Source organism: Macrosteles quadrilineatus, unplaced genomic scaffold (genome assembly GCF_028750875.1).
Source record: "Macrosteles quadrilineatus isolate MER2022 unplaced genomic scaffold, UCM_ALF_1.0 Scaffold_3__2_contigs__length_128488019, whole genome shotgun sequence".
Taxonomy (NCBI): domain Eukaryota; kingdom Metazoa; phylum Arthropoda; class Insecta; order Hemiptera; family Cicadellidae; genus Macrosteles; species Macrosteles quadrilineatus.
In genome coordinates this window covers 23,464,627-23,491,257 of record NW_026542596.1, presented here as the reverse complement: position 1 = coordinate 23,491,257, position 26,631 = coordinate 23,464,627, and the positions used below count along the sequence as shown (strand labels likewise).

At 33.8% G+C, this 26,631-nt stretch overlaps 1 protein-coding gene across 1 annotated transcript in view; it reads right to left on the bottom strand.

Moving 5' to 3' along the window:
• LOC128990787 (uncharacterized) overlaps positions 1 to 26,631 on the bottom strand; it is a 72,868-nt gene that overhangs the window by 25,081 nt on the left and 21,156 nt on the right. Inside the window, exon 2 of the mRNA XM_054413367.1 lies at positions 12,238 to 12,296. Coding sequence (XP_054269342.1) covers positions 12,238 to 12,285 — 48 coding nt within the window. The 5' untranslated portion in view covers positions 12,286 to 12,296. The remainder of the gene's footprint in view (positions 1 to 12,237; positions 12,297 to 26,631) is intronic.

Here is a 26,631-nt window from a genome sequence, read left to right as displayed (position 1 = left end):
CTATTATTTCATTACGTTTTAAGACTTAAAGACACCAATTCAAACAACAATAAAACCACTAGTTATAGTCCAGATAATACAAGAATTGGTATGCATATAATCGGTCGCTCCATAAAAAATTGTCTATAGGCGTAAACAATATTGCTACATTTCATAAGTACACTAGACCTAAACAAAAAGTGTACCAATTAAGTGTCCAAAATTAGTTGATTCTTTTATTCCCAAGAATAAGAAAACATACTTAACACCAAGTTTGTTATGAAAACCACCGTTTGCTGGAACAGGACGAAATTATATGAGTGGCTGATTAATATCAGTACCGGTAATAGTTTAAGTTTCCATGAATAAATTCTGCTTTACATCAACAAGCAGTACAACCAGTGATGACTGCTGTCACCATTAGGTTGATTACGTTGTATTTGCAATCTAATTTATAACTACTGATTTTTTGTCTACAGTCATTACAATGTTAAGTTTGCAAGATAAAACTAATGGAACATTTATATTAATACCTAGTCAACTGAAGCCAAGAAGTAGTAACGCAGAATGAATATTAGAACAGAAAGGGTATTGATCATAAACAAGTGACGTCACTAGCCCGAAAGGAAACAGGTTTGTATTATTATTTTTAAATGGAAAATGTCAAAAAACGCCCAAACCATAAGTTTAGTTAATGTTATTATTGGTTTGAGCTAGTGACGTCATTTGTTTATGTTTATGATACATACGGTTTCTGTTCTACTATCCGTGATAACAGTTACAATCATTCCTTTAAGTCAACAGCTAATCTTATGCCTTTGTTTTATAGTCAAATACTGCTTCCATAAGGATTAAATTATAATTTTGAGAGCCTGTGGGGTGGACTCCTTAAGAGAATTCGTTTACGCTATATAGATGTTAACACTCACCGATTTGGTCTTTAACGCCATGCAATATTTGAAAATGGTTGCTTCAGCCGTCTAGGAGGAGTTTGCGTATGATGAAATACATAAGAGTCGACGTATAAGAGCTTCGCTCAATAAGGAGCCCTGACTTCTGGATTATGATTCCTTAAGCTTAAAATAACTCGTCCTCTTCCTCGGTTATGTAGCGGTCTTCCACCCACATTGGGTTGTGACGCCACTATGCGTTCCATTAAAAAAAATCAAACACATTATAACTAACTTATATAGTTCCACTTAGTGTTAAAATTACATTTTTAAGGTTAAGTTAAGCTGAAATAAACAAAACAGAATAGGCCTACAGCAATACAAACAAATAATCACACCTGATTTAAAAAAAGTAATAATTAGTAAGAATAACATACAAATAAGTACAGCTGAGGTATTTAGGTATTTTTTTACAAATGAGGTAACATTAGGTGTATGGAAAGTTCCCTTTAGAAAAGAATTACGACTTTAAAGGGCAATTTATGAAATAATGGATAGTTTTGCACAAGGTTTCTCGTCATGAGTAACATTTCAAGTACATATATGGTTTATGGGGGTGTGAATTGTAGTTTCCTCAAAAGTTCATTGGTACTTTGGGATTTATATATGGACAGCAGAGTACCCGTCCTTCGTACGGGGTTGGCGTATAAGTATAAAATGCTTATTGCAGTTTTACTCGTGCTTTGCGTTTATAATGAGAGAGGATACGTTTTAAGAAAATTGGGTTTACGGTATACTATAGTACAGCACATCTACGATAGCCATCATTTTTTACCACTGCACCTAAACAATAGAAAAAATAAAAGTTCTCACACCTTTTTTGCTGCTTGGTTCAAATTAGGTGTTGTCATAAATGCAAAAAGAATTAATAGTGCTGCTAATTAATAAATTTTTAATGCTATTGAATATCGTATTGTTCAAGGCGAAACCAACTTGTGTCGTTGAAACAGCTGGCAAAATGCTTTAATTATTCCTTTTCCAATATGAATACTCATAAGGTTAACATGGGAAACTCTAGAGCCACTGGGGCTGAGCCCGAAAGGATTTTTGAGATAAGAATATGTCCATATGTTAATCTGGAATGTGAGCTATCATCATACCAAATTCCAGCCCAATCCATCCAGTAGTTAATGCGTGACTGGACTTCAAACAAACAAACAAACATACATACAAACAAACAATTAAACAGACGCACAAACTTTCACATTCATAATATTAGTATGAAGGATGATGACGTTATAGTACGTTACAGTCAACCGTCGGAGATTCCGCACCAGAAAACCATCTTTACTCTTCCCTTAAATTTGTCAACAGAGAAAAATTTTACAAACATAACACATGTGTTTAAAAGGGACTAAATACCCCCACTGCAGAAAACCTGTAGGCTGGGTGATTTCCATTTGCCTGATTGGGCTGTCACTCCTGAAAATTTCGTGTCCATAAACCAATCATGTTTGTTCACGAACTTGTGCTGATAAACGTAGATTTACACGTTTGTACCAGATTTAAACACAATCGGACTATATTTACTCGAGTTACCAATCTTACTGACTTATATAGAATATGAACGAATAGTGTGTGACCTTTGAGGATATCTAAACAAATACGTAAATCGGTCCCGAGTATAGACAATAGTTTATTCCCTATAGAGAAAATTCGCTAAACGCTCCTAAATGTACAGGATTTAAAAAAAGGAGAGCGAGCTTTTTAAATTACTGTAAGGGTCATTATGCAGTTATAAGAATCACAAATCATCAAAGTGCCTTAATTCACACGTTTTACAGTTGGAAACTAACATACTTCAATGTTATCATAATCATCATCATCATACCTATCATTCAATTGAGACTGAAACACAATGGAGCGTATTTGTTGAGTGGAGCGATATGTCTCGTGTATCTTTGATGCTTCATAAGACAAATCTTTTCATCCAAGACCATTTATCAGGTTTATAGAATCCCAATGTTACAGATGGGACAGCTGGGTCTAGTTTCGAATCATCAAAAACTGGCTTAACTTAGGATAAAACCAGCCACTCTCTGATTACCTAGCGGCTACTCGCCTATGTTTTGTTGGAATCACACTAATGTTAATGAGCAAAAGCATCAGCCATTCTGTTCGTGCCTGCTTTTCTTATTCAGCTATCAGAGTATACATGTTACACTGGGACGCTGACATACTTGCAATATTGATAAACATCAAACTCTTTGTGTATCTGTGTTTGTTTCAGTAATCATCACAGTGCCTCACTTCCTCGTAATATAATCATACACTGTCATAATTAGATGGACCGAAATAGCTTGCTCGGTATTTGAAGGATTATAGTGTTCACCTAACAAACAGAAGATTGCCGGATCGACCCTGAGAAAAGTCAGTAGCTTTTTGATGGCTCGAAACTGGGCCCTGCTGTCCTCGATCTCGGCTTTAAATAATTATCCTGGCTCATGAAACATCTGATCTTGGTCAGTAAAAAATCTACACAGATTATCTTACTCCATTCTATATCTAATTCCGTAAGCCCAAAATTTTACCATGAAATTGTGAGCGAACGGGAGGCCGTAGAAAGCTGGGAGAGGTCTCATTTCAAAGATCTGGGCATGAAATTTTGGCGAAAATTATTCATTTTTCTTAAATGTGCACCAAAAGGTTGTTACGGAATAAAATAATTCACATTTAAATAGCATGGGAATCTAGGTCATGTCTGCTTTGTTTACTTTAAAACATGTTGTTTTACTATATTTAAATCATATGGTAATCTATACTATTATATAAAAATCTAATGGTGTCTGTCTGTATGTGTGTTACTAATAGGTACAAAAACTATTCGAATCAACTGGGCTTACATTTTACAAAAATATAGCTACCATTCCAACGACCCTTATAGGATTATTCACATTTCGATACTGACCGTAGGCTTTGTCCCTTTGGCTTTAAAAGTACTGAGGTGAACATTTTAAAAGTATATATTGATTGGTCTCCATGGCTGCGATTAGATCACTAACAATGTTTGTTTACATTTGCTTTTACATTTAAATGTAAACAAGAAGAACTGCTAAACTGCATATTTCACAATTTCAGACAGCTGATACAAAGAAATTAAATATAATATTTTCCATAACTATGAGGTAGGTTTATTTTAATCTAACCTTTTATCATAGATTATTTGTTATAAAACTATGTCAATGATTATAGAAAAAAAAGATTCTATAACCGTTGCTGTATCAACTCCGGCTCTGCTTTGGATTTTTTTAAGCGTCTAAGTTATGAAAATAATGTTATTGATATGTTTTCATGGAAACAGTATGAAAATTACAATGGATAGATGTTTTGTATGAATTTGGAGGCTGATTTAAATAAATTCGAACTGCTTAACATTTGTTAGATTAACTTAACACAACTTGCACATCACATTGTTTTTTATATGTATATTTAGGTAAATTAAGTTATTGTGTTTTGCTAAACCTTAAATTAAACTAAAGGATATCATCAATAACTAAATTGTACATCGTTGATTTTTGTTTTCTAATATCTGTTGGATATGTCTAACTATATTTAATTATCAATAGTAATACAAAATACTCTTATTTTATCTTAACATAGCTTTCAGTTCACATTTATTATATTTGATACATTTATTATTTGTGTTTTGCCATACCACTGATTAAATTAAACCAAGGAAAATATCATAAAACTAAGCAGTACACAGTGTTCTTTTGTTTCTAAAATCAATGAAATATCTGTTACTATGTTTACTTAATGGTAAGTGTGAAAATGTAAAGGCAATGGACGATGGAACTGATTAAAAGAACTGGTTTGTATATTAAGTTGTTTGTTGATATTTTTTTAGAGTAGAATCACAGATGCAATGAAACATATACTGCATTTGCTTATACATTTTTTTGTCCTTGATGCTTTGATAATCATATTAGTTTTGTCTGCTGTCTTTAATGCTAAATTATATGTTTAAAACTTTTTATAGTACCTATAGATGTAGGTTATTTAATATTTCAAAAGACTGTATTGATAAGGCACAGCAATATTTCTAAAGTTTACAACAGCTGACTTAGTTTTGATAATGATTTATTGTGAGTGAAGAAACTGAAGATGGAAGGATTTGTGATTTAATATAAAGAAGAGTGAAATAAAAAAAATGTTCATTTAAATTTAATAATGAGTACTTTTGCAACTTTAAAATTGAAATTTAAAATGTCAATAATGAATTAAAAGATATGTAATTAAGGGAGATGATGTAAAATCATGTATGTCAAAGTTTTATTCGAAGATTTGGTCAGTTTTTCTCATATCAGCCAACACAAGATTTAAAATTAATCAAAACCAAAATGGTGGTATCCACTACATACCAGATTTAAAAGTTATAACTTAAACGTTTCTATCAAGGCTATAAAAGTTGAATTTTGTTTCTAAAAGCGTTGGTAGATGTGTAACTATTATATACAACATATGTAAAGATTAAAATGTTTCTATTCGGTGTCCTCTTCCCGTTGCAAAGCACGGGTACAACAGCTAGTATGTAATATGTACTGTAATATGTGAACTACATATGTTACTACATAAAGCTGAATTAAATGTTTTCCCAATTTTAAGGGTCTGGATTAGTTAAATGGAGTACAATTGGTTGTGTTAGGTTTGTCTGAAGAAAGTGTAAAGTTAGAAGTAATTACTGGAGTAGGCAAAGGGAACATATTTTTCATGCCAAAAATAAAACTAATATCTACAGATCCTAATATTCCGTTTAAGTTTACAAGGATTCAATTCCCATTGCGATTAGCTTTCACTATTACTATAAATAAAGTGCAAGGCCAAACCTTCACAAAAGTTGGCTTTTATTGAAAAAAAAAACCACTGTTAAACCATGGTCAACTTTATGTTGCTTTTAGAAGGTAAAAGCGGCCAGATGATGTTAAAATAGTACTAGAAGGAACCAAATAAAGACCAAGGAATCCTTGTTAACTTAAACGGAATATTAGGACCTGTAGATATTAGTTTTATTTATTATTTATGTATTATTTAAGTAAGTATTATTTATGTTTTTTATGTGTTTTATACTCAAAATAATCAGCTTTAATTTGAGCTATTGATCGTTTGAACCAGTTACTTCAAGATACTGAGTTGAGTGTTACTCAATCAAATATCATAAATTTGATTATTTCTCGGATATGATATTTATTTCAACGCTGCGGAGCAACATGGGTCCTCTAGTCTTCTTCTAATACCGGGTGACGATTAAGTATTAGGACGACTTTATAACTTTAAAACGAAAAGAGATATCACAATTAAATTTAGTTAGTCATTACTGATAATAGTAAACTACTTTTTTTGTATACATTGAGATATAATGTCCCTTATGGGGGACGGCCCATAGGGAGAAAGTTGAAAATCTTAAAGGTAAGCAAAGGTTGATATGTACATCAAATGAAAGTTAAGTTTACGGGGTAGCGGATTTTTATCCCCCTGGAATTTTACCCCCTGGGTGAACGTGACGTCACAAACCAGGAGGTAAAATTCGTACTAATTATGGTTAAAGACGTACCTTGTCAGACAATCCTTAACATGTTTTGTAGTGTCGAAAATAACTTGCTACATGTTTCGGCGGTTCTTTAATTCCACCATCGTCAGGCACACAAAAGGATCCATTTCTTCAGGTGTCGTCAGAGTTGTTACACACATTTTACACAAACCACAAAACACGAAACGATTAAATACGGTAACAGATAGGCCTATCAACTTATTCACGTACATTGCCGCGGGCAGGACTGAAAGTAGACACCTGACGATGGTGGAATTAAAGAACCACCGAAACATGTAGCAAGTTATTTTCGACACTACAAAACATGTCAAGGATTGTCTGACAAGTTACGTCTTTAACCATAATTAGTCATAAAACGCAATCCTGGGGCTATAAAAATGAATTGTAAAAATCCGGCCGCGAACTTTTGAGTTTTGCGACATCAGTTCGATGGATTAAACGCGGAATTGAACGTATATTTTCACGGTTGTGAATTTAATCAGAACACGTCAACTTATAAAAAACTAGAGTGTACGGGCCGGAATTGTACCCCCTTCATGAGGCCAACTAATCGAACAGGTTTTTAATTTTAATTTTGAGATTCTAGTATCAGGATTCGATCTTTGAAGCCAACTGTTGGTTATATGACACATAAACAAACATCTGAATTGCAATTGATTCGAAGATTTCTTTAACGATTTATTATACAACCGTAGTAAAACAATGTTTTTCGTTTGTATTGTAACAATAACAAAATATGTCTTATTGCTTTTTTACGAAGAAATGTTCACCCGATTATCATTTAAATGAGATACTCAGTTTATTTTACATACTTACTAACCAACTGTTAGCCCCAAACGCAAATCCTGGACATCAAAATTAAACAGCGAATTTTGATTACTTAGTTGAGATTTAATAAAAATAAATAAATAAAGATAGGCTACTTAATTATAAAATGTTAAGAATTAAATAAAAACAGACAAAGGAAAATCAATCATTCTTAATAATTTTTATATCCGGCCAGGGGGTAAAATTCCGGGGGGTAGAAATCCGGGGTTAAAATTCCGGGGGCTAAAATTCCGGGGGTAAAAATCCGGCCTGTACATCTTCAGTTGTATAAACGTTAGTTATATGGACAGGGGCTAAAATTCCGGTTTTTATTGCTAATTGAATTAATCACACTCTATTTTCATTAGACTTCCAAATCCGCGGGGGTAAAATTCCGCCCGCGACCAAACTTTTGAGCGCTCAAGTTACTACGTCATAGTGACGTCAGCTTTGCCCAGGGGGTAAAATTCCAGGGGGATAAAATTTCGGCGACCCAAATTTACAACTGAGTCAAAAGGGCATCCGTTCAAAGATTTCTTGAATCTGTCATTTTGAATCTTTAACGGCTGCCATTTTTTACTCAGTTGTTATTTTGAGCTCAAATTTGCGGCATTGTATTCTACCTTTAATTGGATGTGCATTTTATGTTTACGTTTATGATTTTCTTCCGTATTTTAGTGAGCACCAACCTCGATTGTTTTTAGTTCAACAAGACCTTTAATTTGATGAACAGATCAACCTATGCTTACCTATAAGATTTTAAACTTACTCCTAATGGGCATTTCCCCATGCCAAAACATTGTTCCACCTTGGGCTACTAAGGTGGCATTTCCATCTCAACTGATGATTGATAATGCTAATGAAAACACCTATCACTATTTTTGTGTTTTATTCAGTCACCAATACAAAAATCCACACCACCACCACTTCTGATTAAATCGTTCATGTATCTTTGTGTTACTCTGTCATCATAGCGGCACGTTGTTCAATAGGACGCTGACATACTTGCAATGCTAATTGATCAAACTGTTCGTGTGTCATCAGTGTCAGTGTGTGTGTGTGTGTGTGTGTGTTTGTGTTTGTATACGCGTGTCTAAAGCCCTCATTTCCTATCCCGTCGTGACTAGTAGACGTGTCCCGAGGCTCCTACAGTTTGAGTCTAGTTGGTTTGTCTAACAGCCTCTGATTGTACAAACAACTTTGCATTGAATTTCAATGAGGCTTTCTAGTGTTTCTACGAGCCATGTTTGCCTAAAAACTGTCCCCCGTTGTGCTTTAAATTTAGTTGTGCTTGAATTGAATTATAAACTGAGTAATATGAAATTATTGCTGAAAACGGGTGTATCACGCTCATAAATTTTTAATAGTTAAACATATGCTAAATTATACATGTGTAAACTCTTTTAAAATGCATTAAAATATAAATTGCCATTTCTTTTAAAGATGCATGTTTAGTTCTTAGTTGTAATATTACATATTTATTTTGTAGTTAAAAATGATTTTGATGCCATAAATATCTCGTAGATTACATCAGTTAAAACTAGCAAAAAGACATTGAAATGTAATGTTGAAATGAAATGGTTTACTTGACTATTAGTTAAATTCTGGTGGTGTATTATAGTTTTAAATTCTGAAAACAATATTTGAAGTCAGAACTACCTGTAATATTCACGATATATTAAAGTTCAGTTCCTTGAAAGTTATTGCTAGTAGTGTTAATTGTTGTAATTATAACTCATATATTCGCAAATACTTTGTATTTGCTAACTCCATCAATAAAGGTCCTGAACTATTGAACAGCTGATAGTAAAACTGTGCATGTGTGTGTTTTAACCGTTTTAACTAAACGTGTTTATACATGTTAATTATTAGATGTACGATATAAAAATACAGAACACTAAGCCCTATCTTCAGTTAAATTGTATCTTGAATCAACTACATTTAGGGAGCTGAACTTCCGTCATCAGGTATAACTTAGAGGTCACTTTTCCAACGTATTTTCTCTTTATTCAAAACCCTTTCTTACAAAATAATTTTAATCAACAAAACTCATGTAAATATTTAAAATTGAAATGGACCGTGTACAAGCCAGTGTGTAAATTCCGATCAAATGATGGATATGTAAAAAAATCTATATTACCATAATATAAAATATTAAATATAAATCTTAACTTTATATATATATATATATTATATATATAAATATATATTATAAATATATATATTATATATATTATATATATTATATATATATATATAAATATATATATATTTAAATTTCATAGTTACCAGTATTACAACATACTTTTTCATCAAAACAACCTTTTGTATTGTGTAATTGGCATTTCTGTCGACACGCTTTTCGACAAAACCACCCTTTTACCTTGAGTTTGAAAACCAAACAAATGTTATCAACCATATTTGCCACTCCAAGTCACATGCAGCCTGTCGGAGGGTTGCCGCCAAACACCCCTAAACTGATTATGAACGGTTTCGCAATAGAGACTCGTCACCAACCAATGCCTAAGGGTAGCTAGATTGAGTTTTTCTTGAGAACGTAATTTAAAATCCTACAAAAACAATTATTGAGTTTATATGTCGTATCTTATAATGCTTCTGTTAACTGTTAAAATCCTATGCTAAGTTTTTATGCCAGACATAATTTAATATCCTATCTAATATTTTGCAGACATGGTCAGATATTCAAACCATTTTCAGGCAATTTAAGAATGACTTATTTAAGTTATTGTTTTAATTTTACAGTGAATCAATTTTGGTATTCTTAGCATGTAATTAATGATGTTTAAACATTTTTATAATAACCTAATAGTACAACAGTTCATCAGAGGAATAGTCAAAGATGATATGCATTTGATATAGTATCCGTTTAAATGAGTTTGCGATCCATTCCGATTCAACAAGGTTTTGCGTACTCCAAATTTCATGTAGAAAATTTTGAGAGTACAAATAACGTTTTGTTGTTATTAAATTTAACTTAGAAAGGAAAAGTAATACAAGCGCATTTTTTCGAGGAAGGAAAATAAAACCATTAGTTTTGTTTTAGTAATTTCATTCTAGTTTAGTTTTTATTATAGTTCTGTTATCTAAACTACCAAATCAATATGAAAATCAATTAAGTATATAACATTAATTTGAACAATAAGCATGTTAGTTATCTTTTACCCCATGTTATTCTAAAGAGTTATAGGAAATTAATTAAATATAAAGGCTATCCATTATAGCTGTATTAATATATGCACAGCTTTAAAATATAATACAAAAGCTGATAAACCATTCCAAAATTCCTTGTACAATACTGACTTTGAATATTGTGATAAAACATTTTTGTATCTTCTTAAACAACAAACCTAAATACTCCCCTAGTGGCCGTTATTTATGGGCTCGAACCAGGTGTGATAATTGTTCTTTTTTAATCTGTTCTAATAAGAACTCAATCCATCGACTGGCAATTCGCAGGTTTGGTGAAAAAGAGCTATTTCATAGTTTATGTGCGTGTAGGCCAGTTCGGGTGTGTTCGGGTGTGTTCGGGGGTCCTATGTCTTGTTTTGCGTCCAATGTAAATATGTAAAAAACATTGATTAGAATTTGAAATAAAACTTACAAATATGGATAGACTTATCTAAAAATAAAAATTACCGTTAGGGAGAAAGGTATATCCCTCAGGTTGAAAATTCCCTAAACAAGTCCCTAAATTCCTAATGGGTATTTTACATACATTGTAAGTGTGATGTAACTTAATTGGGAAATATCATGTTGTATAGAAGTATAAGTCCATACAGTTATTTACTTTAATTGCCTTACCTATAACCTTCTGTAAACTTGGGGCATTAAGTGACCGAATTTGTAAACCTATTTCGTGATGTTTTTAGCCAAGACTGCAAATCCGGTTGTACATTGTACCACAACCAATAATGTGGTATCATGATTACTGGATTAGACCAATGGACCATACTTATTGGTATCTACTAACTATACAGGGTGGCTGAAAATTAACTTGCACCCCCTTTAACTTTTTAACTATTTGAGATATTTGAAATCGGTTTCGGCAACTTGTTTGGATATAAAGGGCTACAATAATTATGGTCAGTTTTGCAAATTTTGCCTTTAGGGGGAGTGGGGGTTGGGGGTAGCTCAAAAATTTCAAATAGCAAGTATAGTCGAGTTTGGTATCATTTTACAGGTCTTGACGAAACATAAAAATTAACATAAATAAAATAGAAGTCGGATCATTAATAACAAAATAACATTTAAAAATGATTTAAGACAATGGTCATTAAAAGTAATTTTGAACTGCCATTTTGTTATTAATGCTCCGATTTCTATTACCTTCATGTGAATTGTTATGTTTCGCCAAGACCTGTAAAATGATACCAAACTCGACTATAATTGCTATTTGAAATTGTTGAGCTACCCCCAACCCTAACTACCCCTAAGGGCAAAATTTTCAAAACTTACCATAATTATTGTAGCCTTTTATATCCAAACAAGTTGCCGCAAACCGATTTCAAATATCTCAAATAGTTAAAAAGTTAAAGGGGGTGCAAGTTAATTTTCAGCCACCCTTAATAAATAACCCACAAATAAATAACCCTCATGGTTATTTGGATTTGAAACGTTTTAGGGCACCATTTTGTTATTAGTGGGCCGATTTTGGTTTTCTTTATGTCAATGTTTATGTTTCGTCAAGACCTATAAGATGATATCAAATTCGACTACACTTGTCATTTGAAATTTTTGAGCTACCCCCTACCCCCACTACCCCTAAGAGCAAAATTTTTAAAATTGACCATAATTATTGTAGCCTCTCATATCTAAGAAGGTTGCCGCAAACAGATTTCAAATATCTCAAATAGTTAAAAAGTTAAAGGGGGTTCAAGTTACTTTTCAGCCACCCTGTATATACTATGTGTGACTAGAAGAAGCTGTACTCACACAAGAGGCGAGAAGACAGATGAGGACCAGTGCGCGGCGAAAGAGCATCCTCCACGACCCTGCAAAACATAGTTCGTTAGTTAACTTGCACTGAAGATGTAAGACCAAATCATAGCAATAGACTCTAACTCCTTAGATGCGAATAATAGAACTCTTGCGACAAATGAATCACTACAAGTAAAACTGACATAACAGGCGGGTTAGTACCTCTAGTATTTGGTAAAATGTGCACATACATATTCTATAAGACGACCATGAGATGGAATTGCCAAGTACCAAATACGGGGGACAACAGCTGTAGTAGCCGAGTATAAGGAAGATTGGAGGGGTATCGTTAGAAAGGCCAAAACCTGCTTAGCTATCAGTGGCCACTGATAATGTAACACCAAAGGTATAAGATTTGAATATCCGTGCACTGCTGTGTAGTATACATTTAAGATCGCGCCACTCATTATACACTCATCTCCATTCTTACTTGGCTTAAAATACCTACTTTGTATGGTCGCCATTTCAAAGAAAAGTATTAAAAGTATTGAAGTATTCAAAGCAATGCCTAACCACGTTAACAAGTATTGGAAATACATTTACACGGATGATTATGTTTGCGTCAGGGGTAGATAGACGATATAAATACTACGATTACATTGTATGCCTTGCAGATAAGATGTAATATAATCTTCTAATGCAAGTAATACAGTCAGAATTGTGTAGCATCCAGTAATTAATAAAAAAACCACTTGGGTTTAGCACAGTAGACTACAGATTTAAACTTATTCTCCAATCTTTTGATAATGTCCACTTAAAAACGAATTAATTGGCTTAGAGGACAAAAATGACATTTACAACATTTACATTTTTCTGAACGCAAGGTGTTTTTGAAAAAAAAAGAAGAAAAAAAAATAGAGGACGATATAATTTTATCTAAGTTGACGTATTTGTACATTTGACTTTTTAACAAAGAATACAAGTGTGCAGTTTTCATTGTTGTAAATTTGTTACTTTGCAACAAAACCAACAACAAAACCAAACCAACTTAACCTAACCACTGAAGCACGCCGTAAGAACCCAATTAATAGATCGTGTTAACTACAGCATCATGTCATGTCACATAAACTACTGCAGTGTAAAGAGCTAAGCGAGCCTAAAGAGATTTGATAGAAGCTTGCTCCATGGTTGTTTCATTCTACTCAACTAAGCCAGGGGTGCCCATCCCCCCCTAGACTCCTGACGCACCCCCCCCCCAATTGAGCGACAGCCCCCCCCACCAAAAAAAGAGGTACACAACAAATGAGAAACATAATTCCCCCGCCCAGCACTATTTGAAAACCCAGTTATCTATATAAATAAAGTTATAGTTTTGTCTGTACATTGCTCAGAATGATACATATCTTATATATTAAAAGTGGCAGGGTTTTTTTATTTCACGATTCTGAATCAACCACTTGACGAATTTTCATGATTTTTGTGTTGAAAGAAAGATAATTTTGAGAACTAGGGAATGTCGAAGCCATAATTTTAGTTTAGGGTTTCAGTTTTTTAGTAATTTAGTTTAAAATTTTAAAAAGTCTAGCAGCCGACGCTAACATTCTACTCTAGCTTTTGACATAATATCATTTGCAACAGCTGTAAACATTCAGCGCTTTCGACACAAATTCAGCCTTTGGATGAAAATGAAATGACATACGTAGAATTGACTTATTTTTAATATGTGTAATGCTTTCAATCATTGATACGTTCATTTATTCGGTAAGAGAATGAGAGTTTATTTAAATACACATATTAAAATACTAGATGTTTTAATTTATTTTTTGAGCAGTCTTTAAAATATTTAGTTTGTTTTAGTGCAATATAATTTGTTATAACTACCAGCTGGATGGATATAAAAATATTCTATAAAACTATTAGGTTAGTTTATTTACTCTGTGATTTTGTCATTGATTATAGGAAATAAGTAAGATTCTATAACCATTGCTGTATACTAATCAAAGCTCACGAATCTTCAAAAGAAAGCTTATGAAAATTATTTTACTACTCGACATTTTTATGAAAAGTTGGGAAAATAACAATGAAAACATGTTTTAATTCATCTTGGCAGCTTTTTCTTTACTATAAATCTTGAGCTGATTAAACTATGCTTGAATTAGTAATAGACTTACTATATACAATTTTAATGGACTACTCGATTCCCGTACGTAGGACGGGCCAACAGCTCGTTTTGGGTTATTTTACGTTATCTCAATTTATGTTCGGCTGCCATGGCCCGGAAGGCATCTTACGCAGTCTACTCTAAAAAAAACTAGAGTACCGATTATGATTCTAATGGTTTAATTGTATTCACAGGATTGGCGAGAGTGTCCTTAGCCATTAAAATATGGCCTCACTATTTTGGAAATAAAATAACGGACGATCAAAAACCCAATTTGGTGTGATTTTTCTAGTTTTTCTCCATGTTTACTACATACGTCATTTATTAAATACTAATAATCTATTAAGAGAACACGTCATATATGAAATTACGAACAGCTGTTTTGATAAAGATTCCTTTTTCTAGCTGTCACTGAAATGTTTACATAAATGTTGTTTACAAATACTGTATAGGCCCTAACCATTTCTGATCACGTTTGTAAGCAAATTCAAAACCATAAGTGAGATTAATAACCGTGTGGCTTTGGCTTGCATAACGGGTTTGATTTATCACGGGTAATATGTAACTGTAAATTAAATTAAATAACTAGCTATCATCCAGGTCGGGAACCGGAGATTCTGTGTGTATCAAGTTGTATTTGAATTTTGATTACCTGGAAAAGACCGCAATTCAGTGTTGTACAGGACTGGAAAACTTATCTTTCTATATAAAAAAATTAGAGCTTTATAAGTCACCTCAATTTAAGGAATTTTTAATTGCCAGAATATCTATATAGCGTTTGTAAAATATGCTTAACGAATTGTCAGCGTCTTTCTCTTGATATAACGACCCCCTCTCCCTCCCTTTGGAAACATCACAGCTCATTTGATGAAAATGAAATGGAAACAACGCTTGCGCCAACAATCGTCTGCTCCGTTTTACACTTCTGTCTGCTGTGCGCTATGTTATAACAGATTTCAGATACAACAGCTGGGGAATGATGACGATATAATGCTTAGTGATTGAGTGATTAGTAACCATGGTAACTTTAGTAAGGTTGTGATTGGGCAATGAGTAGGCCTAAAAATATGGCGACTTGTTGAATTTGTGTATGAATTGAAGAGAAACCTAATAAAGAACAGAAGAACAAAGAAAAAGAATAACAAGATTGTTCTAGTTACATTCTTTTTTTAAAGGGTTTTTATTATCTCTAAATATAATTTTACACTTTTTTTTAACTTATCTATCAAATTCATATGCTGTGATACAGCACCTATCGGTAGCCTATCTGTCTATCAAATCAAATCAAATCAAAAGTTCTTTATTGCCGTATAAAACACAGTAACATGCATGGCTTGAGTCACATTATTCAAATACAATACAAGAAATAAAATACAACATTCACATAAGTAACAAACCTCTTTACCACCTCATGAGCAGTAGCTTATAACACTTTCTAAAGGTTCCTTTAATATTTACGTTATCTATAGCAACGCCGTGTTTGGCTAGTTATTATTGGTTGAGTTTGAGTTAGCTATAATTTTAAACGTTGCCGTTTGTACAACTGAACACTGAACCAAAATAAATGATTTTAAATGTATAATAATAATGTAATTGCACAATAAATAATGATTGTGCAATATTGAATTTCGTTTACAAAAATGCAAATCGTGACGTTAATGGCTGTTTACAGCGTTTTAATGGGTTTGTCATCTCTTTTTATACTATATTGGATCAACCGTATTTTTCATTACCCCCCTCCCTATTAACTCAGGTAATCGAGTATCTACACAATAGTGTAAAGTATTGTAGCCTATGCTACTTGTTTGTATTTTAACGAGCTTTATGTCAACAAAGCGTTCTGTGCTGAGTCGCGGTGTAGCTGGACGTGTCTGTCACACGTAATCTTTTATCTATCACAGCAGTTGAGTCATCCCGTGCGCTCCCTCTTAGATCTCACGTCTTGATAATCTTGAATAATAACTTCCTACATGAATCCTAAACTATCCTAAAATCCTATTTTAACTAATTGAATTCAATAATATAAATATTGTTATTAATTAATCTACTTTCCATCTGGAAATTTCGTAATATATTTTTGATTGTCGTCACGTTAAACACTGTTTCAATGAACTTTAGCCCCCCCCCATTTGAATTTTTGCAACCCCCCCCTAAAATTTCAATGACGCAGTCTGCGTCACAGCCCCCCCTTGTGGGCACCCCTGACTAAGCTCTCTTTGAATGAATACCGGCTACAGCTGAACGTCTCCTCAGTATTCAACGACGATGGTAGGCTGAATTTAGACCATCGGTTTCAATATAGGAACCGGCGAGCTGTCCGCTTACACTTCCGCCTCGACTGAACCGGGATGTGCGAAACGGTGACAAGTTCTGGAAGATTTTATGCAACCCCCTCCTCCCTCCATCAACTGTACAAACCGGCCTGGCAGACACACTGACCCAAAGAGCAGTGGAGGGGAGTGACTGAGCGGCAATGGCAATACAGCATCAGACAAACCACTTGACTCCTCCGTCCTCCGACAGACGCTACAATGTTGCATTTATTTAGCATCTGCGGCTGAGATGAATCGGTGTTGTCTCACTGGCGAATACAACAAATATTGTACTGAATTATTAGATTTGTAGCTAGTTAGACGTTACGATGGTTAAATGTTGAACAAGGACATTCATAGGGTTTCAATATTTACGTAAAGAAATCAAGAATCTGTATTGCCGTTGATCCATGTATTACAGACATTAGCATAGTCAACAACTGATTCTAATAAATACAAACTTCTAATTATTTAACATTAAATATACAGAGGTGAACTATGATATCAATAACAGGCAATAACATAAAATTAAATCTTAAAGTTAGTTATCAGAGGACATAATACAAGTTCGCCTATTGTAAGAAATTGATTGGAACAAGCCTCTCAGATAATCTAATTTGAAATCATCTCATAGAAACTAATCGGGCAGTGTCAGGCAGTTTATTGAAAAATCTCAAGTAGTCAACTTTGAAGCAGTTTCCTGTTTTTGCTAAGTAGTGCTGTGGAAGGTAAATTTGTTTTTTTCCTCTTGAATTGTGGCTATGTTGAATTGTGGCTATGGAATGTTTTTTATTATTATTATTTTTATTGAAATCAGTAATTTGTAATTTAGTGTAAGTTAAAATGTGATAAATGACTAAGAAGACCATTTAATTCAAAATGCAAGTCAAGTTATAAATGTAGAAGGGATTCGAAAAGTTTAGAAAAAATAGGTACAATGGATACTGGCTGATAGTTCTGTAGTTGAGACCTGTCACCTTTCTTGTACACAGGTACTACTTGATGTGGATAAATGTAACTTCAAAATTCCTTAAGACTTCAATGAATATCTATTTCTATACTCTTTTAACCATTTCATGCTAAGTGATCGCTAGAATTAAACAAAATAAAAATAAAAGATCGAGTCACATAATAGTCAATTTACCCATAATCTATCCTGACCAAAAATGTAGTTATGTGTTTGCAAGTTGATCACTATCCTTGCTTGGTTGGTTGGTCAGTGATACTCCAGAAACCGGAGAACCCAAGGAGGCTGCTTTAAGACGTTGATACTCTTTGATCTTTGTAAATGCTAAAAACTTATTCAAACTTATATAAAATAACTACAGGCACATACTATATTGTAAATCAAACATTCAATTTATTAACAGACTCCGATTAACTCAATCTCAACTCCTGAACATGCTTGAGTCCAAAATTACTCGTAAAATGACGAAGTATCTTATCTGTTGTTGACACATATACAGGGGTATATAACAATAAACTATTCCCTATAATAGTTGTTGTTCATTGAATGTACCAAATTCTATTAATTTACATAAAGAGGTACCCAGTTTCCCAGTAGTTTCTCTAACAAATACACAATTGTATTACAAACCGTGCTTACCAAGCGTGACGGAAAAATTGTCTATTGATGTTTTGAATACAACTGCTGATCTCTGTCTTGTAAAATATTATAACATCAAAGTTTTCATTTTATAGTGCGTTAAAAATAATGATCAAGATGATAATCTTGCAAAAAAATTACACACCCAAATACTAGGTTAATTTTTTGTAACAACATCCATAGTAAGAAAAGCCGTTACTTTATATGATAGCAAACATGGTTGTAAGTAACAGTTGATTACTGCGGTGAAAGGGGTAGATAGGCAATATGCACAATGCACTCACATTGCCTACGTTGCAGGTAAGGCGCTGACACCACTTGTTACACTGGGCACTGTACCATACTTCATTTTAACACAAGTATAAACATTAAATATCAGTCTCTAACTAAATCCGAAGTATCTATGAACAAGTGGACAGTGTCAAAAATGTAATACCTGAAAACAGAAATGATAAAACCGTTTACAGACGCATCTGTTCCATTGTTACAAAGCCAGATTCAGATCCGAGTTAGTGATACTTTATCTAAGTCGTGAAGACGTGAGGTACAATATTACTCATCGTATGAGCCTCAGCTCCACAGTCACAAGATTGATCCAGGATCTGTCCCCATTTTCCCTAATAGGCATTACACCTACCAACATCGGTACATATCTGCTGCGCAATGGGAAGATGTATTCCACCTACTGCTATTGTTGCACCGGAAAAAGAATAATTATTTCTGTCAACAAATTAATCCAAAACGTCACTCAGGTCGTATTGGTTGAGTACTGTATGTGCGATGATTAATAATCAGACTCTAAAATTGATTTTGTGACCTTAGACGATTGCTGTTTTCGGGAGGGGGTGGATAAATCTACCTCAATTTGCAAACATTTACCAGACAACTCATGCAAAATTAGGTAAGGCTATGCACTATTTAACACGTTTTGGCATCCCTACAACGGATTACTGAAAGAGAAATAGGCTATAACCACAGAGAATATAGAATGTAATGTTGGTTTCCTCTATAGCTTGTGCTGTAACTCTGAGCCAGATGGAAGGTGTTGGCAATAACTTTGTGCAAGTTCTGGATCCTTTTTTGTCTTCAAGACCTCGACGTTTTAAGCATGTTGACTACTTATGGCGTTTGAAAGCTCATTAGTATATTGTTGTTTTATGCAATAATCAAAGCCTACACTTTTAAGAGCAGTGTTCTATAAACTTAAAGGATATGCAATATGTTCCGGTTGGTTTTCTCTCTGACAGGCCTTATTGTCCCTTCATCCTCCTATATGATGCAGCCCCTGAAGACTTTTAGTAGCACATCTGACTCCTCTTGTCATGCAGGTCGTAGTTGAAGAATTCGTTCAACGACAAGCGTTTTAATTTGGACGTGACAAAACCCATTTACGAGCTAAATTTGACCTTTCTAGTGTTAACTTTGAAGAGACGAAACTTAAAAACATAAAGATCTTTTATACATTTAAAAGCCTTAGCCAAATGAAAACAAATTAATATTGAGCCGAACAAATTTTGAAGATTGGGATCTAATCTAAACACACCTTAAATCATAATAGAAATGGATTACTAAAAATGATCTAATTTATAGAGAGTTGAGGTGAGTGTGAGTAGCGTGGTATTGTGGTAGGTTGTGTCTATAGAAGTAGTAGTGGTACAGAGCGTGTAGCGGTAGGACTGGACTCACAGTTAGTTTCATTCATAGTCAATCTCTACAAGTTGTCTTTGCTCAACCCACCACGTAAAGACCCAGCTGTGCTGTGAGATGACAAATTTAAACTTTGGTGGTTAATTGTATCGCACGATTTAAATGCGATTGAACCCCTTTAATACGCGATAGAAGATTAACTAGTTTGGGAGGCTATTTAAGGTTATTTTAGTAGTTTTTATCACCTATATATGTCTATATATGTCTCCATGTCTATAGGCAGCTTTAGTTTATCCACAGCTATTCATCAGCTATTCTTGTATCTTAAAATATAAGATTCCACATCTGTAAAAAAGAGTCCTAAGATGTCGTACAAAGTGACATTTTGTTCACTAGAATTAGTTTGTAAAACAGCTGATTTCTCAACATTTTAATTTTTCCACACGGTGCTTGATATTTTGTTCAGTTGTCATCTGGAGCGGGGACAAGAAGTAGGCAAGGTAGTACATTATTTTCACTTTGTCCACTACTACAGTGTTCCCTACTCCGGATGACAACTGAAGAAAACTACTTTTATGTTTTTTTATTTTATTTTAATAACTAGCAGAGTACCCGTCCTTCGTACGGGGTTGGCATATAAGTAAAAAATGCGTATTGCAGTTATACTCAAGCTTTGCGTTTGCAATGAGGGAGGACATAGTTTGATAAAATTTGCTTCTTTAAATTTACAGTATTCTATAGTATTACACATCTACCATAGCCATAATGTTCTACCACTTCCCCTAAACAATAGAGAAAAATAGGTTATCAAACATTCGCAAAATATCACAAATTATTCATAAAATTAAAAACATAAACATAACTGTAAACAATCCTACTTTGACAGTTAGTTCTCATTGCGTATTACAGTTTTTTGTTGCTGCTTAGTTCAAATTAGCTGTTTTCATAAATGCAAAAAAATATAGTGCTGCACCCTGTTGGTAAATCTTATAACTTTTTAATGCTTTTTCATATCATAGAACCAACTTTTTTAGTTGAAACAGCTGACAAAATCCTTTAATTCCCTTTAAATATGAATACTCATAAGGTTAACATGGGGAACTACAGAGCCACTGGGGCGGAGCCCGAAAGGATTTTTGAGATAAGAATATGCCTATATGTTAATCGGGAATGTGAGCTATCATCATGCCAAATGTGTGATCGAACTTCAAAAAAACAAACAAACAAACACACAAACGTTCACATTTATAACCAAGAGAAAATAGGTCGTATGTAGATTAATTCTTTCATGTAAAATGTTGTACATAAACATAAAAAAAAAAACAATTTTTTGTTGCAAACCCAAGTAATTATTAATTCATGAAAATTACAAACAATATGTAATTTGACAGTATTTTTCATTTCCCGACTTTTTAGGTTAGCAATTATTTTTTTTTCTTTCCCTTTAACAATGAAACTTAGCCACGATTCTCCTAAGAAATGCTGTAAGTACTTGTTGAACACCTAATATTTTAGTCGTCACATTCCAAAAACTGTAGAGAAAATATAAATCGTAATTCGTGTTCTTTTTAGAATTTGATAAAATTTACGTGGGCCTAATCGGCAAGCCTCATTTGTCACAATTTGAAAAAAGTGTAACTGGGCTCTTTAATTATTCAAATACAGTAACGATTATACGCCGTGCCCAATTGGAATCGTTAGCACTGCTGCATAGATGTATTATACAGTAATTACAATTACAGGATCTTTTGACCAGCATACATGCTCCTTATTATACATTAGTTGACATTTTCCAATAGGCTACATTTACAATCGATATTAAATAGTTATGCAAACTCCGAAGTATCAGGATAATGTTTTACAAACATACCACGTTACGTCAGGATACATCGTTTACCAGTCAAATCTCGAGCAAATTTCCAAATTTGTTTTCATTATTGTATGCACATTGAATGCAGACGGTTTCTCAATTACTCATCATTCATATGCGGGACGTTTAGAGACTTTTTGAATATAATTGTGGGGAAATTTCATAGTGAGTTATAATAGTGTATGCCAACCGTATGCATACAGATCACAAGCAGTTTGCATACAATCGACACGCCAACTGCAGACAAATATCATGTTTCTGGAAACAATATACAACATTTTCTGTTTCCCAAAGACATTTAAAACATTCAAACAAGGAACAGGTTTTTTTTACTCATTAGGTACTGCTCTAGAGTGGATCTCAGCTCGGATGGAGTGAATAATTCAGTCACATTGTCGAGTTAATTGCTTATGGGTGGATTATTCGAGTGAAGTTCGCTCTTAAAATCAGACGTATGGAAGTTCCAGGGCCAGCAAACAAATCTGCCAGTAATTATGGAGAGATCGTGGTTTTACACGATCTCATGAGACAAAAATGATACACACTGCGTGGATCACCAGATAAATACAAAAACTCTGACTAAAAAATACTCCCTAAGGAATTCTTCCAAGACCTTTCACATTCACTTTAATTTCCATCACAAAATTGAGGAAGCATTTAAGTAGATTATTATAAACCTAACTTATATGTCCCAGCATCCTCTATTAGCAGTTGACACACTTCTGGAGGTAAACATTCCTCGCTAATAACACGGTTTTCTGTTTAAACAAGAAATGATAAAAGATAAGGCATCAGAGGATGTTAATTGCTACTAAATACATCTGGAAGGTTATTAATTATTAAGTGTAGGAATGAGGCCACGCCGCGCCCAAGTACATACCTCACTCTGTACAGGGTACACTCATTGTACCACGCCACACGCTGCACCTAGGCCTACATATCGCCGTCTCTGTCCTGGGCCTCGTGTTTACTGGTCGATGGCTTTGAAAAGAGAAAGAGCAGACTTTCTTCAGTGATAACTTACGTAGAAACACTTCAACGGCTGTGAAACTCTCTAGAAAACGCGTTGAGAGTAAATTATTTTAACTTGCGTTAAGAAAACGGAGATTTTATCATTGTAAAGTACTGTAATATTTTGTGATTTAGGATAGTTTTTGCATACAATAAATAAATAAATATATTTATTGTCTTGACAATATACATTGTATTGACTTCACAATTAATTAGTTTTAAACTTAGGTTTAGTATTAATTTAAACTGTTTATAATTTCATTTAAAAATATTGATGCATTTTTCATTAGTCTTCAATAGAAGATAGGATCATCAGAAAGAATTTGCTTTATTTTTTTCTTTTTTTAATCTTAAGTTTTGAATATTAATTGGTAATTTGTTAAATAATTTTCTTACATTTTTATGAAGATTTTTCATAAAACTTTGTTTTGTGGAAAGTATAAGAAAATATTTGTAATTTTCTCAAATTATAATTCTTCACACATAGTTCATAATATTTACAGAATTTCCCAAAATCTTTCTTAACTTTCTTAATATATTTCTTAATAAATATATTTATTGTCTTGACAATATACATTGTATCGACATTAAAATTAATTAATTTTTAACTTAGGTTTAGTATTAATTTAAACAGTTTATAATTTCATTTAAAAGTTTTGATGCATTTTTCATTAGTCTTCAATAGAACAGATAGGATCTTCAGAAAGGATTTGTTTTAATTTTTTCTTCTTTTAATCTTAAGTTTTAAATATTAATTGGTAATTTGTTAAATAATTTTCTTACATTGTTATGAAGATGTGTATGTTTTTTTTTTGTTTTCTGGAAAGTAGAAGAAAATATTTGTTATTTTCTCAAATTAATTCTTCACATATAGTTAATCATTTATACAGAATTCCTCAAAATCTTTCTTTATAAATAGTAATGTTTTGTAAACATATATTGAGTAAAAGGTCATTAACTGGTAATATTAAATACTTTCTTACATAATTGACGTGGCTTCAATTTAAAAATAATATTCTTAATGCAGACTTTTGTAATTTAAATATTTGTTTAGTTTTGGGTTGAGCCCCATATGGGTATTGCATATCTAATGCTGGAAATAATTAACGAATGATATAAAGTAAGTAATGCGTCTTCACTACAGAGCATAGACAATCTTCTTAAGTGTCAAGATAATTTGGGAAAGTTTTTTACATAAGTGCTCAATATGTGAGTTAAAATTTTAATTTTGACTTATAATGAAATAATACATGATTCCAACATCAGTTGACATTTACGGTGGGGACAAGCTTAGCTCGACAAACCCTGGTTTGCTACATTTATTTAGTCTTGTTCTCTATGCTTAAACACAATATCCTCTGTGAAAATGTCTCAATTACATTTTGATAAATGCGATTTGTTTCAAAGTTCAACGCAATTCTGAAAACAAACACACTACGAATAGTATACATGGCGCAGTAGTTATGAATGGAGCTAGGCAGTGTTTGTCCAAACTGTGAATGAAAGTGTAGTAGAGCCGTTAGACACCTCGATAGTGTTGGCGCACCCATTAGAGACCGGTTAATGGCTCTGAGGCCACCATTAGACCATTCGACCGACACGGGTATGTGCTTAACGGCTGAAAGGATAAGCAGCTCACTGGGTTTATCCATGAACTCTATGTTAGCCTCATGTAAGTAACGATGTGAAAATACATTGAACTATCCTAGAAACTAGAATAATCTCCCATGACAACTCGATAAAATGCCCTTGAAACTATATCCAAACTACATCCCTTCAAACTAGCTTCCATCTATACCAACAGCAGGGGTCTGTGATACGTCGTTTGTAAAGGCCAATTATTAATTTGCTCATTATTTCAAATACTTCACTTTCTTGGAAAAAAACTAAATTTTACTAGATTCACAGAAGGCTCTAACATTCCTGAGGTCACAATGTATAAACGTTTACAAAGTTGAATGAAAGGGCTCGTTGTTTTGTTTCTAAATCTCCATGTTGTGTAACTCTCCTTTATAAGGTGCCTATCATTGAGCAAATACCTCTATTAATATTGTTCATCATTGAACCCTGCTCAAAACTTCATTTAGCGTGTATGTTAATCCTACTTGTGAATATTCAAAAGTGAATATTACCTTCATAGTTCTTCTGATACCAACACCAAGTTGTTATCAGTTTTTATTTGTTTGTTGTTTTGTTTGTTGTTTTTGTTTTGGTTGAGTTTTTGTTTGTTGTATTGTATATTACCATTGTCTTCCGATCGTCCGTGGAAGGCATGTGTTTTCTATGGTCTTGACAGCTTACGCAGAGAGTATCAGAATTGTTTTTAAAACTACGTATTGTATGTATTTCTAAAGACATTCTATGAATTGTATTTCCCAATTGTCTCTCATTACTTCAATAAGTTATAATGTAGTTTGTATTGATATTAACTCCTGATGCAACATATACTTTGTATCCCTATTATCTCCTGATATACCACTATGGTCGCATGATAGCCCTTATATAGTTTAGTTAGTTTATCAGCAATTCACTTACCATCATAGCCTTTTGGTACTTCACGATTGTATTAACCTCCGGCACCAATATATTACCGTGCATATCGTTTTACCAACCTGTCACCAGTATAGACTTACTAACGTGTACATCAGCCCCCCCCCCCCCCCCCCCACCGGAGATGGTGTCCGACGGTCGCCAGTTTGTGCCCCAGAGCCCCAGGCCCGTGTCCAGTCTAGTTTCGAATGTTCCAAGCGCTCAAATTTGCGATACCGTTGGCGATAATCGCGCAATTTCGCGCGGCCGCCGGCGCACACTCACACACGCTCACACACGCTCACACACGCTCACTGCGCCTGCGCGCTCATCGTCGACCGTTATGCGCAAGCGTGTTAATTGCTGTGGTCAACCTCGGTGTCTCCTGCCGCGAGATCTTGCCCATAAGGAAATTACTTTTGCTATTTTCAGCACAAACTACTCGACCAGTTGTGGTCCACAATGAGTCACTGTAATGCGGTTTATGAGGCCATGAAAAGTTACGATATTGTAATGAGTAACTCGTATTATAAACTCATTGATCTGCTTCGGGGTTTGTAACGTCAATTAGGGTGTTTAACACTTTTACGTTAAAAAAGGATTTTTGAGCTATCGAAGTTAATCCGTCCCTCATTCTATATAACCAATCATGTCATAATATTTGTTGTTCGATGATAGTGTATAATAGGTTTTCAGTGATCTAAAGATTTGGAACACACCTTAACCTATCCTGCCTTGTAGGGGTTTTAGGCAAGGGGGTCTGAATATATATTGGAAGCCTCAAGCCTTGTAAAGCCACATAAAATTGGGTATAGTGGTGCGACACGTGATAGTTTTCAGGTTCGTCAATAAATATAGATTCTTGTCGAATCTATAAACATTAATTAACAAGAAAATCTATTTGCATATCATGTCCTCCCTCACCCCTAAAAGACTATGAAGTACGAACACTCACTACTGGTACTAATATATGTTTTAAATTAATATATCTCAAACAAATTAAATGGATGTCCATAAAAACTTCTCTAAACATGGATTTTTAAAAAAACGAAATTAAATACATCACCAACAATTGCAATGCAGACCATTCATATTTCTTTACTCTGGGCCTAGCAAAGTGAAATCCAACCGGACGAATTCCAATCAGTTTTTGACAATCAACGTGGCAAGTGAAACCGGAAGCACGCGGCTAAAGGGACTAATTCGTAAACAATATTGAGTCCAAAGCCATTAACGGGATGGACCGTTGTTGTTCCGAGAATCACGTGACCTC